This window comes from Alosa sapidissima, chromosome 9 (genome assembly GCF_018492685.1).
Source record: "Alosa sapidissima isolate fAloSap1 chromosome 9, fAloSap1.pri, whole genome shotgun sequence".
Classification (NCBI taxonomy): domain Eukaryota; kingdom Metazoa; phylum Chordata; class Actinopteri; order Clupeiformes; family Clupeidae; genus Alosa; species Alosa sapidissima.
The window spans coordinates 21,361,959-21,376,958 of NC_055965.1; the positions used below are offsets into that span (position 1 = coordinate 21,361,959).

The following is a 15,000-nucleotide window of genomic DNA, read 5'->3' on the forward strand; positions in this document are numbered from 1 at the left end:
ACACACACACACGTGATAACACACACACACACACACACACACACACACACACACACACACGTGAGAAACAGAGTGTATGAGCGAGAGAGCGAGAAGTAGTGAGAACAACACAGAACTCAATAAATCAATAAAGTATCTACTGTATCTACAATAAAGTATCTACTGTCAATAAAGTATCTACTGTATCTATCTATCTATCTATCTATCTAGAACTTACATCCATGTTTAGGATATTTAGCAGACAACATACATCCAATTGAAGCATCAGTTCTACTGTTTACTGTTGAATGTTTACAGTAATAATAATAACATACATACAGTTTACAATAACATTAACCATATAATAAAGTTACAAAGTATAGCTCCATCAAATGGAACATCCTTTCACAGATGAACTTACCGGTAGTCCTGGCTGTCCGACAGGACCCTGAATGCCAGGAGCTCCCGGAGGTCCCTGTGACATGAGACAGATCAGTGTGAGAGATCAAACTCTTACGAGACGCCCACTCCCTCCCTGCCTCACAGGAAATCTTTGTGTCCTTCACCGGTTACAGATTGGGCCATCACAGGACATATTATAACTGCTGAAAACATTGGCGGTTCGTCTGTTCAGCGTGACGTGAAGTGAAGTCACATCATGCAAACATCTGAACAGGTGAAAATAAACAGCAGTGAAGCTGCCAGATGCATGTAGTCTTTATTATTTTTTTATATAGTGAAGCGCTACAAACAAATGTCAAACATTGACTTTGATGCAGGGTTCCTGTCACTGAAATCTCAATGCAATTGATTGTAATCCCCAGTACATCAAGGAGAAATGTCTGTGTCTGTGCTATGTCATTAGTGCGGTATATGTCTGTGTCATATGTATGTGCTATGTCATTAGTGCAGTATATGTCTGTGCTGTGTCATTAGTGTGATATATGTCTGTGTTATGTCAGTGTGGTATATGTCTGTGTTATGTCATTAGTGTGGTATATGTATGTGCAATGTCATAAGTGTGGTATATGTCTGTGTCATATGTATGTGCTATGTCATTAGTGTGGTATATGTCTGTGCTGTGTCATTAGTATGATATACTGTATGTCTGTGTCATTAGTGTGGTATATGTCTGTGTCATATGCATGTGCTGTGTCATTAGTGTGGTATATGTCTGCTATGTCATTAGTGTGGTATATGTCTGTGTTATGTCATTAGTGTGGTATATGTCTGTGTCATTAGTGTGGTATATGTCTGTGTTATTTTATTAGTGTGGTATATGTATGTGCTATGTCATTAGTGTGGTACATGTATATGTCTGTGTCATAGTGTCTGTGTCATTAGTGCGGTATATGTTTGTTATGTCATTAGTGCGGTATGACTGTGCTGTGTCATTAGAGTGGTATATGACTGTGCTGTGTCATTAGTATGGCATATGTCTGTGTCATTAGTGTGGTATATGTCTGTGTCATTAGTGTGGTATATGTCTGTGCTATGTCATTAGTGTGGTATATGTCTGTGTCATTAGTGTGGTATATGTATGTGCTATGTCATTAGTGTGGTATATGTATGTGCCATTAGTATCTGTGTCATTAGTGCAGTATATGTTTGTTATGTCATTAGTGCGGTATATGTTTGTGGTATGTCATTAGTGTGGTATATGTCTGTGTCATTAGTGTGGTATATGTATGTGCTATGTCATTAGTGTGGTATATGTCTGTGTCATAGTGTCTGTGTCATTAGTGTGGTATATGTCTGTGCTATGTCATTAGTGTGGTATAGGTATGTGCTATGTCATTAGTGTGGTATATGTCTGTGCCATTAGTGTCTGTGTCATTAGTGCGGTATATGTTTGTTATGTCATTAGTGCGGTATATGTCTGTGTCATATGTATGTGCTATGTCATTAGTGTGGTATATGTCTGTGCTGTGTCATTAGTGGGATATACTGTATGTCTGTGTCATTAGTGTGATATATGTCTGTGTTATGTCAGTGTGGTATATGTCTGTGCTATGTCATTAGTGTGGTATATGTATGTGCTATGTCATAAGTGTGGTATATGTCTGTGTCATTAGTGTGGTATGTGTCTGTGTCATGTCATTAGTGTGGTATATGTCTGCTATGTCATTAGTGTGGTATATGTCTGTGCTACAGTATGTCATAAGTGTGGTATACTGTATGTCTGTACTATGCCATTAGTATGGTATATGTCTGTGTCATTAGTGTGGTATATGTCTGTCTGTATCATGTCATTAGTGTGGTATATGTCTGCTATGTCATTAGTGTGGTATATGTCTGTGTTATGTCATTAGTGTGGTATATGTCTGTGTCATTAGTGTGGTATGTGTCTGTGTCATTAGTGCGGTATATGTCTGTGTCATTAGTGCGGTATATGTCTGCTATGTCATTAGTGTGTCATTAGTGCGGTATATGTTTGCTATGTCATTAGTGTGGTATATGTATGTGTTATGTCATTAGTGTGGTATATGTCTGTGTCATTAGTGCGGTATATGTTTGCTATGTCATTAGTGTGGTATATGTATGTGTTATGTCATTAGTGTGGTATATGTATGTGTTATGTCATTAGTGTGGTATATGTCTGTGTCATTAGTGTGGTATATGTCTGTGTCATTAGTGCGGTATATGTCTGTGTCATTAGTGCGGTATATGTCTGTGTCATTAGTGTGGTATATGTATGTGTTATGTCATTAGTGTGGTATATGTCTGTGTCATTAGTGCGGTATATGTCTGTGTCATTAGTGCGGTATATGTCTGTGTCATTAGTGTGGTATATGTATGTGTTATGTCATTAGTGTGGTATATGTCTGTGTCATTAGTGCGGTATATGTCTGTGTCATATGTATGTGCTATGTCATTAGTGCAGTATATGTCTGTGCTGTGTCATTAGTGTGATATATGTCTGTGTTATGTCAGTGTGGTATATGTCTGTGTTATGTCATTAGTGTGGTATATGTATGTGCTATGTCATAAGTGTGGTATATGTCTGTGTCATATGTATGTGCTATGTCATTAGTGTGGTATATGTCTGTGCTGTGTCATTAGTATGATATACTGTATGTCTGTGTCATTAGTGTGGTATATGTCTGTGTCATATGTATGTGCTGTGTCATTAATGTGGTATATGTCTGCTATGTCATTAGTGTGGTATATGTCTGTGTTATTTTATTAGTGTGGTATATGTATGTGCTATGTCATTAGTGTGGTACATGTATATGTCTGTGTCATAGTGTCTGTGTCATTAGTGCGGTATATGTTTGTTATGTCATTAGTGCGGTATGACTGTGCTGTGTCATTAGAGTGGTATATGACTGTGCTGTGTCATTAGTATGGCATATGTCTGTGTCATTAGTGTGGTATATGTCTGTGTTATTAGTGTGGTATATGTCTGTGCTATGTCATTAGTGTGGTATATGTCTGTGTCATTAGTGTGGTATATGTTTGTGCTATGTCATTAGTGTGGTATATGTATGTGCCATTAGTATCTGTGTCATTAGTGCAGTATATGTTTGTTATGTCATTAGTGCGGTATATGTCTGTGCTATGTCATTAGTGTGGTATATGTCTGTGTCATTAGTGTGGTATATGTATGTGCTATGTCATTAGTGTGGTATATGTCTGTGTCATAGTGTCTGTGTCATTAGTGCAGTATATGTTTGTTATGTCATTAGTGCGGTATATGTCTGTGCTATGTCATTAGTGTGGTATATGTCTGTGTCATTAGTGTGGTATATGTCTGTGCTATGTCATTAGTGTGGTATAGGTATGTGCTATGTCATTAGTGTGGTATATGTCTGTGCCATTAGTGTCTGTGTCATTAGTGCGGTATATGTTTGTTATGTCATTAGTGCGGTGTATGTCTGTGTCATATGTATGTGCTATGTCATTAGTGTGGTATATGTCTGTGCTGTGTCATTAGTGGGATATACTGTATGTCTGTGTCATTAGTGTGATATATGTCTGTGTTATGTCAGTGTGGTATATGTCTGTGCTATGTCATTAGTGTGGTATATGTATGTGCTATGTCATAAGTGTGGTATATGTCTGTGTCATTAGTGTGGTATGTGTCTGTGTCATGTCATTAGTGTGGTATATGTCTGCTATGTCATTAGTGTGGTATATGTCTGTGCTACAGTATGTCAAGTCAAGTCAAGTCAAGTCAAGTTTATTTATATAGCACATTTCATACACAGAGGTCATTCAATGTGCTTTACATAAACAAAACCAAACGATAATAACAAATAAAAGCATAGAAGGGCAATATAGTCAAAGAATAGTTAAAAGGTAAAGATCATAATAAAAGGAAAACATAAAACACAAGGTAAAATCATTTAAAAATAAAGAATAATTAGTAAGCAAAAACAAAGGCAAAAGTAGTAAAAAAAGTAATAAAAGACAAAGTAGAATAATTATCGAGGCAGATTCAGAATTTGTAACTCGGCACAGTTAGCAGAAAGCGTCTGAGAACAGTTTGGTCTTAAGTCTAGATTTAAAACTAGCTACAGTTGGGGCCTTTTTAATGTCATCCGAAAGTTGGTTCCACAGCTGAGCCGCATAGCAGCTAAAAGCTGCTTCACCATGTTTAGTTCTAACTGTAGGTTTTACTAGCAGGTTTTTCACCTGGGACCTGAGAGGACGAGAAGGTGTGTACTGCTGAAGCATGTCTAACAAGTATTTAGGTCCTGCTCCATTTACTGATTTATAAACAAGCAATAGTGCTTTAAAGTCAATTCTGTGACTTACTGGAAGCCAGTGCAAGGACTTAAGAATTGGAGTAATGTGGTCAGTTCTTTTAGTTTTTGTTAGAGTCCTAGCTGCTGCATTTTGTATCACCTGAAGCTGTTTAATAGTCTTTTTAGGAAGGCCTGTGAACAGTCCATTGCAGTAATCAACCCTGCTGGAGATAAATGCATGAATGAGTTTTTCTAAGTCATGTTTTGACATCAGCCCTCTGAGTTTGACAATATTTTTGAGGTGGTAAAAAGCTGATTTAGTTATCGCTTTCATGTGGCTGTTGAAATTTAGATCACTGTCAATTAATACACCAAGGTTTTTAACAGTATCCTTTGCCTTCAACCCTTTTGTGTCAAGGAGAGTGGCAACCCTAAGTCTTTCCTCATTTTTACCAAATATAATTACTTCAGTTTTTTCTTTGTTCAGCTGAAGAAAATTTTGAGACATCCAGGTGTTGATTTGTTCTATACACTGACACATAGATTCAAGAGGACCATAGTTGTTTGGTGATAGAGCTAAGTAAATTTGTGTGTCATCTGCATAGCTATGATATGAAATCAAATTATTTTGAATGATTTGTCCGAGTGGGAGCATATAGAGGTTGAAGAATAGTGGCCCCAAGATCGACCCCTGGGGAACACCACAGGTCAAGGACGTTGGTGTTGAGGTACAGTTTCCGATGGTAACAAAGAAGCTCCTTTCTTGTAGATATGATTTTAGCCAGCTGATAACTATGCCTGTAAATCCAACCCAGTGTTCTAGTCTGTGTAGTAAAATATTGTGATCAACAGTGTCAAATGCTGCACTAAGGTCCAGTAGCACTAGGACTGATGTTTTACCTGAATCTGTGTTGAGGCGTATGTCATTGGAAACTTTAATGAGAGCTGTTTCAGTGCTGTGATTTGCCCGAAAACCAGACTGAAAGTAATCAAAATACCCATTTGATGTTAGGAAGGTGGTTAATTGATTAAAGACTACTTTTTCAATAATTTTGCCAATAAAAGGTAGATTGGATATGGGCCTGTAATTGTTTAGCATGGAGGCATCCAGGTTATTCTTCTTGAGAAGTGGCTTTACAACAGCTGTTTTCAGTGACTTAGGAAAAGTGCCAGACAGCAATGATACATTTACAATTTGAAGGACATCCGCCACTATGAGGTGAAAAACAGTTTTGAAGAAATTGGTAGGCAGAGTGTCTAAGACACATGTGGAAGGGCTGAGATTCTGTACCGTTTTTTCAAGTGTTTCGTAGTCTATCAAGCTGAACTCTGACATCAAGTTTAGTTTCCCTCTGTTTGTTGCTGGAAGTTCAGGTTGTTGAATTTGTAATTGAGCAGATATGTTGAGTCTGATTTTGTCAATTTTACCTTTAAAAAAAGATGAAAACTCATTGCATTTATTAGTTGAGAGAAGTTCAGGCGCTAATTGTGAGGGGGGATTTGTTAACTTATCAACAGTTGAAAATAGAATACGAGTGTTATTTGAACTTCTATTGATAATGCTAGAAAAGAAAGACTGTCTTGCTTTGCATATTTCAGAGTTATATGTGCGGAGCATCTCTTTATGGATTTCATAGTGGATCTGAAGTTTGTATTTACGCCATTTTCTTTCAGTCTTCCTACACTCTCTTTTTAGAAGTTTAACTGCTGGATTTTGCCTCCATGGTGCTTTCTGTTTGTCCTTAACTTTCTTGATGTCATAAGTGTGGTATACTGTATGTCTGTACTATGCCATTAGTATGGTATATGTCTGTGTCATTAGTGTGGTATATGTCTGTCTGTATCATGTCATTAGTGTGGTATATGTCTGCTATGTCATTAGTGTGGTATATGTCTGTGTTATGTCATTAGTGTGGTATATGTCTGTGTCATTAGTGTGGTATGTGTCTGTGTCATTAGTGCGGTATATATCTGTGTCATTAGTGCGGTATATGTCTGCTATGTCATTAGTGTGTCATTAGTGCGGTATATGTTTGCTATGTCATTAGTGTGGTATATGTATGTGTTATGTCATTAGTGTGGTATATGTCTGTGTCATTAGTGCGGTATATGTCTGTGTCATTAGTGCGGTATATGTCTGTGTCATTAGTGTGGTATATGTATGTGTTATGTCATTAGTGTGGTATATGTCTGTGTCATTAGTGCGGTATATGTCTGTGTCATTAGTGTGGTATATGTCTGTGTCATTAGTGTGGTATATGTATGTGTTATGTCATTAGTGTGGTATATGTCTGTGTCATTAGTGTGGTATATGTCTGTGTTATGTCATTAGTGTGGTATATGTATGTGTCATTAGTGTGGTATATGTATGTGTCATTAGTGTGGTATATGTCTGTGTTATGTCATTAGTGTGGTATATGTATGTGTTATGTCATTAGTGTGGTATATGTATGTGTCATTAGTGTGGTATATGTCTGTGTTATGTCATTAGTGTGGTATATGTCTGTGCTATGTCATTAGTGTGGTATATGTCTGTGTCATTAGTGTGGTATATGTCTGTGCTATGTCATTAGTGTGGTATATGTCTGTGTCATTAGTGTGGGTGGATACTGACCCCTTCTCCTTTGTCCCCTTTGCTTCCCTTTTGGCCTGGTCCTCCAACCTCTCCCTGAGGAGAGACAACACAACACAAGGGTTAACACACACACACACAGACACACACACACACACACACACATGCAAACACACACACACACACAGACACACACACACACACACACACATGCAAACACACACACACACACAGACACACACACACACTCTCTTTATTTCTCTCTCTCTCTCTATCTCTCTCTCACAAACACACACAGACTTGCTCAGACACACACAGACACACACACACACACACACACACATATACACACACACACACACACACACACACACACACACACACTCACACACTCACACACACACACACCTTATCTCCGTCCTCTCCGGGTGGTCCCGCAGGTCCAGACACTCCAGGGGGCCCCGCGGGTCCCTGATCTCCGTCCTGCCCTGCCGGTCCGATCAGACCTTTCTCTCCCTGTAACACACACACACACACACACACACACACACACACACACAGGAAATATACCTCAGTACAGAGACCTACACATTGAGAAGAGTAATGTTTCGAAGTTTGTGGAATTGAGCCCCTAGCCATTATGCTACCACCGCCCCAACTGCATGCTAGCCCAGCCCTTAGCCATTATGCTACCACCGCCCAACTGCATGCTAGCCATTATGCTACCACCGCCCCAACTGCATGCTAGCCCAGCCGTTATCCATTATGCTACCACCGCCCCAACTGCATGCTAGCCCAGCCGTTATCCATTATGCTACCACCGCCCCAACTGCATGCTAGCCCAGCCGTTATCCATTATGCTACCACCGCCCCAACTGCATGCTAGCCCAGCCCTTAGCCATTATGCTACCACCGCCCGACACAATGGGAAAATTGATATCTATGCACACTGGTATCAATATTGAATGCCATTTAGTGCTGTGATGGTACCCAGGTAGTCAAAAACCGACTAAAAGGCTCATGATCCTACCTGATCGATTAACAATGTTACATCATGCAGTATGAAGATTTCCAGTCATGCTTTTGCAATGTCAAAGCCTTCATTCTCCGTATTACAGTATAAGTCAGCGTGAGGAATGAATGAATAAAGCTGCTATTTCATGGTAAAATAACGGCATTGTGTTGCTGTAAGTCAAAACTGTAATTCTCACCGGCTCTCCCTTCTCTCCTGCTGGTCCGGGTCCACCAATGGGGCCCGTGCGTCCAGGCTGGCCAATCGCACCCACTCTACCCGGGGGGCCCCTCTCACCAGTGGGACCCTAAGATGATGATGGTGATGATGATGATGATGATAATGGTGATGATGGTGATGATGATAATGGACAGATAATTATTTTCATGCCAATATGATGATATTTCCATACATGCACTATTATTTTGGGAAAAGTGACACCTTATAGTGCAACTTTTTTTGTTGTTGATGCTTGATTCTTTTTTTTTATTTTGAATGAGTTTTTCTAAATCCAGATATTTGTGTGATTGACTTGTTGTGGTGCACATGAAAAAGCAGGCCACAGAAAAGAAACATGAAAACTAGTCCAATGTCACTGCCATTGGACACCTTTTGGATCTTTTATAGTTGTTGACAGGGCAATGGTACAGAGTACGAAACGGAGACCGTTTCCAGGTAAGGCACTCACCACTGGGCCAGCGGCTCCGACGGGTCCTTCACCTCCTTTCAGTCCAGCCGGGCCCTGGACAACACAGAGACCACACCACTAGGTCACCTGACCCTCTACGGCCAATCACAAGCTTGGCGCAATTTAACTGACTGTAGAATTCAGTCTTTCTTGTTGGTATCAAATTGCTAGCATTCAGTTGCCTCTTCAATGCAATAGATTGCCATGCAAGTGCATGACCATTCTATACAGTCAATCACAAACTTGACCCCATATCATGACATTCTATACAGCCAATCACAAACTTGACACAATTTCATGGGGGCTGTGCATTCATTAACTCACTCATGTAGTTAGTGTAGTGCTGCTGGAAAGTGCTAGCATCCATTTAATTAATGTGTCTTTGCAATTGATTTAATTCATGGAACTGTCTATAGTGAGAGATGGCACGTTACCATGGCACCGGTGGCACCTCTGCTGCCTCTGAAGCCTCGTAGCCCTGCAGGACCAGCCTTTCCCGGAGTACCTGGAAGACCTGGGTCACCCTGAGGGGGCAACATAAGATGTTGGGCCGGGGGGGGGGGTTAGTTGTAATTTGAAACTGTCCATGTTTGTTACATGGAGGATGTATAACATGGAACAGGAAACGGTGCATAATAATTATTTCAGTAATTGTAATGTGAAACAGACTATAATAATTATTACAGTAATCCTAATGTTAAACAGACCATAATAATCATTACAGTAATTGTAATGTGAATCCGACCCACCTTGGCTCCTTCTTTGCCAGCTGCTCCAGGGAGACCCTGCTCTCCAGGTGGGCCTGGTGACCCCGGATGACCCCGGTCTCCCATTGGCCCAGTTTCTCCTGAGTTACCCTGGAAACAAAAAAAACCCCAACAAAAACACACTATTACAACATACAATGTTCAGGCAAGCAGCTGAGCTGAGGCAATAAACATAGGAAGTAATTCCCAATGTATATTAGTGTCTGTATCTGTCTGTAGTTTTACCACAGACATCAGACACATGAACTGACCTGTGGTCCGACAACACCAGATGGTCCAGGGGGACCTGTCTTTCCTTGGAAACCCTAAAGTCACACAGCACAGGGGATTACCTGACATCTAACAAACATCTGTTATCAGGTGACAATTACATGTAGCTTGTAAAGTACATTGAAATTGTATAATTTGCTAAATACATTTTACATCAAAATACATCCCTACCCAAATGATATGTTATCATTAATGTAAATAAACATCAGTCCCAGTGTAGTATAAGTCTGTGCTGAATTATCTGATTTTGTATTAATTCCAGTGTCCAGTGATCAGGGAAAACTCACCGGCTCCCCCCTCTGGCCTGGATGACCTGGCAAACCGTCTTTCCCGCTGGGGCCCTGAGCAGAAAAAACAGGAAGTCAGGAAGAGAAACAGGATGTCTTAGAGTGCATTACTCCCAATTACAACAGGTGAGTGACAGATGAATCACACATGAGCGTAATGGCTTTACATTAAAAGATTGTAGCCAAAGGTTATAGGTGTTAGGTTTAGGTTATAAGTGCTTATACCACTGCTTGGTTGAATTTCCTGTTGTGATGTGGTGTTTTGAACAGCAATTACTTTGTTCTGTTCTGTTACTTGCACACCTATGAAGTAGCTTCAGTTTTTGGCCATATCATACTTGCATTTTAATTCGCCAAATTTGTTGTGAAGTTTACATGAACTGTCACGCTGCATGCACCAGAGCTATAAAATAGCGATCTGACAGACGTTCAAAGCATAGCAACATTGTAGCATATGACGGAGGTGGTTTTTAGCTCTGTTACATGGCAGTCGGCTAAGTAAAACAGTGATTTTACTAAGCAAAGGTTCAACAGAATCCTGGGATATGCCCGCTTGACAACAAGAGAGATGGAACTAACAACTGGCCTTTGACCATAGCCACCATACATTTAGAACTAGTAACGATTATAAAATGGAAATTATGACAGCAAATGAATACGACGCCAGGGGCAACAGTGGTATAAGTGGGATAATTGACTCCATGGCATTTGGTTATCAGAAAAGTAATACACCCCATATGCTGCTCATTGGGTCTGCATTACCACATCAGACGTGCACTTTTACTTTATCAAGGAACACAATGTCATCCACTATCCCTTATGTAGGTCATATGTTGCAAGTACACGAGTAGTGAGCCAACATTTAATTATAATTAAAGGGCTTAATTATAATGCTATCTGTATAATCCATTCAGGTTTTGACTGCCATGCCAAGGAATGAGTAACTGCAGTTACTGTACACTGAATACATAATGCTTATGTTTAGCTCTGGCTGTATGTGTGTGTGTGTGTGTGTGTGTGTGTGTGTGTGGGTGTGTGTGTGTGTGTGTGTGTGTGTGTGTGGGTGTGTGTGGGTGTGTGTGTGGGTGTGTGGATGTGAATGCATAACACTTACGTTGGGTCCCTTTGGCCCTGGCTCCCCATTTCTTCCTTGAGGTCCTTGAGGTCCCTAAAATATAGAATATATAAAGGAGATGAACACTAACAAGATGAACACTAACATTTATATCACAAACAAATTAAGTATCATTCAAAACAATCTAAACTAGGTCCAACTAGTCAACTACTTAATATACAAAACAAAATGGTAAAGAAGATACATTTATCCCATTTAATTATAAATAATATCTCACCCTTTCCCCAGTCGGTCCAGGCGGGCCATCATGCCCTGATGATCCCTATGTCGCATCCAGAATGATATGGTTAGTAACATCCTTTGTATTTAAGCCCAAAATTATTACACTGTAATAAACACTTTATAAACAGTGTTGTTGCATTGTAATAGACACTTTACAAACAATGTGCGTTTATAGAAAGCAGTGACCTCTGACCTTTGCACCTGACTTTCCTGTGGGACCTCTAGCACCTCTGGCTCCACGCGCACCCTTTAAAAAAATAAATATAAATATAAAAACAAACAAACACACACACACACACACACATACGCAAACAAACACACACAGACATGCTACTACAATCTGCTAGCTGGAATGGAAATATATGGAATATGAATATAAATGTGAATATATGGTCTCCAGTTAGATTGATTGACATCATGGACGAGGAGTAACACTCACATTTGCACCTCTCTGGCCGGCAATCCCTGGTGGCCCTTGTGGACCCTAGAATGTGTGTGGAAAAAAAACGGTTACCACGACAGCCGTCTCCAACATAGGAGTAGGAACTGTAAACATTCCACAGAACTGGTCGGAACCAGAGCCGTATAGCTTAATAAGGCATTTAACCAGGAAGTACTCTTTGGCTACTTTATTTTCACATTTATTTATTTTGCATTATTTATATTTTAAAACATACCTTTTTGCCCTTCTCACCGGCTACACCGATGGCTCCAGGGAAACCATCAGCTCCCTGAGGGATGACAAAACAGATTGGCTCATGACACAAATAACACAAAATAATGCCTCTTGCATACAACCAAAATGGTGTGTGTGTGTGTGTGTGTGTGTGTGTGTGTGTGTGTGTGTGTGTGTGTGTGTGCGTGCAAGAAAGAGACAATGCATGTGAGTGAGTCTTTGTTTGTGTCTGCTATAGAAAGACAGAGTCAGTGTGTGTGTGTGTGTGTGTGTGTGTGTGTATGTGTGTGTAAGAGAGAGAGAGAGAGAGAGAGAAAAAGGGAGAGAGAGAGAGAGAGAAAGTATGGGGCCTCATGACAATGCTGACAATGCAGCAGCAGCAGCAGCAGTGAACGGGAGATGAGATGACAGTAGTGTCTGTTGACATGTGCATGCGTAGTCCAGCTGGTCTAATTCACTCAGGCTCACCTTAGGTCCTTGTCTTCCTGGGTAGCCAGGCAGTCCTGGAACTCCAAGTTTCCCCTACAGAGATGAGGAGATGGGAAGAGACAAGGGACACACAGTACATCTCAGGTTAAGAAAGTTTCAAAGTAAAAAGTAAACCCATTTCTTTTTCCAATATGAAGCCACTTCATACGGGTTGTAGCTGGGTAGAGTAGAGAAATCTCTCAAGCAGAAAATAGTTTAAAACAGACATAAAAAGAGCAGTTATGTGCACATTTACACATATTTTTTCTATAATACTTTTGAGTTTTTAATATTTAACTTTACTGTAATTTCAGTAAAAAGACGACATACTGTATGTGTAACATCTTTACTGATTTTCATAGAAAGACAGTTTTGTAACATTTGAGTAATTATCTGACACAGTATCTATAGTGATCAGTCTCAGTATCTAGGCACACAGTAAACATCTATATTAGTGGTGGTCGAGGTGGCCCCCTACGCCTTGCATTGTATGCCTATAAATCTATATAAATGTAATGTGCTGTTGTTGTTGTTGTAGATTACGAAGGTATATGTATAGAGGAGCTGGAGGAGAGCATTATGGGATGGGGAGGGGGGTCTGAGTGGAGTACCTTCTCTCCGGCCATGCCACCAGATCCTGCCTCTCCCAGGGGACCAGACTGACCCTTGGGGCCCTCCAAACCATCCTCACCACGGGGCCCTGGGGCTCCAGAATCCCCCTGGAGAGAGAGAGAAGGGGGGGGGGGCAGAGAGAGAGAGAGAGAGAGAGGAGAGGGGGGTAGCGAGAGGGGGGATAGAGAGAGAAGAGAGAGAGAGAGGGGAGAGAGAGGGGGAGAGAGGGGGGGACAGAGAGAGAAGAGAGAGAGAGAGGGGGGAGAGAGGGGGGGACAGAGAGAGAAGAGAGAGAGAGAGAAGAGAGAGAGAGGGGGGAGAGAGAGGGGGGATAGAGAGAGAGTGATAGAAACAGAGAGACAGAGATGAAAAAGAGAATGAACTGCATAATAGGAAACGTAATAATCATAATAATAATCTGATGCAAGGTTCAGAGAGGACAATCCGATCAGACATTCATATCCTTCAGACATGGATAGCATGAGAATAAACAAGCCAGGGGAGACGTGCCTCGTAATGATGAGAGTGGTGGAAAACACACACACACACACACACTACATACAGAGAGAGAGAGAGAGAGAGAGATAGAAAGAGAAAGAAAGAGAGATCTTACATTGTCTCCTTTTGTTCCCATCTCCCCCTTAGCTCCAGGGAAGCCATCTTCACCCTGCAGAGACACCAGGCCATCGGACCATCACACAGTGAGACACTCAGAACAGTCGCAAACATTTAAACATAAAACTGGATTATTTAGAACAGTCACTAACACTGAAACACAAAGATGGATTATTCAGAACAGTCACTAACATTTAAACACAAAACTGGATTATTTAGTACAGTCACTAACATTTAAACACAAAACTGGATTATTTAGAACAGTCACTAACATTTAAACACAAAACTGGATTATATAGAACAGTCACTAACATTTAAACACAAAGATGGATTATTCAGAACAGTCACTAACATTTAAACACAAAACTGGATTATTTAGAACAGTCACTAACACTGAAACACAAAGATGGATTATTCAGAACAGTCACTAACATTTAAACACAAAACTGGATTATTTAGAACAGTCACTAACATTTAAACACAAAGATGGATTATTCAGAACAGTCACTAACATTTAAACACAAAACTGGATTATTTAGAACAGTCACTAACACTGAAACAATGGCTGGGTTTTGCCAATCAACAGCCAATCAAGTTACACTATTCCCTTGAAAGCTCCAGAAGCAATGTGTTGATTAAATCAGCTTAGAGAAGGCAGGTCTCAACTATCTGCACCCCTACTGGTCAAACCCATGAACTGCAATGTGCTACATAGCACTCTAATGACTATTTTTTATTTACTGTCTGTTAGGAATAGTCATCACTCACCTTTTCTCCTTTGCTCCCCTTCAGACCTCTGAGACCATCCGCTCCCTACACACACACACACACACACACACACACACACACACACACACACACACACACTCTCACACACACACACACACACACACACACACACACACAGACAGACACACACACACACTCTCTCTCTCACACACACACACACACACACACACACACACACACACACACACACACACACACACAGACAGACACACACACT

General features: G+C 40.5%; 2 protein-coding genes across 2 annotated transcripts in view; both read right to left on the reverse strand.

The window, feature by feature from the left end:
* The window catches only part of LOC121718035 (NACHT, LRR and PYD domains-containing protein 12-like), a 1,225,568-nt gene that overhangs the window by 527,303 nt on the left and 683,265 nt on the right, over positions 1-15,000 (reverse strand). The gene's annotated exons all lie outside the window — the stretch shown is intronic.
* The window catches only part of LOC121718037 (collagen alpha-1(XI) chain-like), a 77,467-nt gene that overhangs the window by 16,331 nt on the left and 46,136 nt on the right, over positions 1-15,000 (reverse strand). The window contains 18 exon segments of the mRNA XM_042102818.1: positions 401-454; positions 7,285-7,338; positions 7,651-7,758; positions 8,454-8,561; positions 8,943-8,996; positions 9,377-9,466; positions 9,692-9,799; positions 9,961-10,014; positions 10,267-10,320; positions 11,381-11,434; positions 11,619-11,663; positions 11,817-11,870; positions 12,063-12,107; positions 12,301-12,354; positions 12,768-12,821; positions 13,379-13,486; positions 13,993-14,046; positions 14,763-14,807. Of these exon segments, the coding sequence (XP_041958752.1) occupies positions 401-454; positions 7,285-7,338; positions 7,651-7,758; positions 8,454-8,561; positions 8,943-8,996; positions 9,377-9,466; positions 9,692-9,799; positions 9,961-10,014; positions 10,267-10,320; positions 11,381-11,434; positions 11,619-11,663; positions 11,817-11,870; positions 12,063-12,107; positions 12,301-12,354; positions 12,768-12,821; positions 13,379-13,486; positions 13,993-14,046; positions 14,763-14,807 (1,197 nt within the window).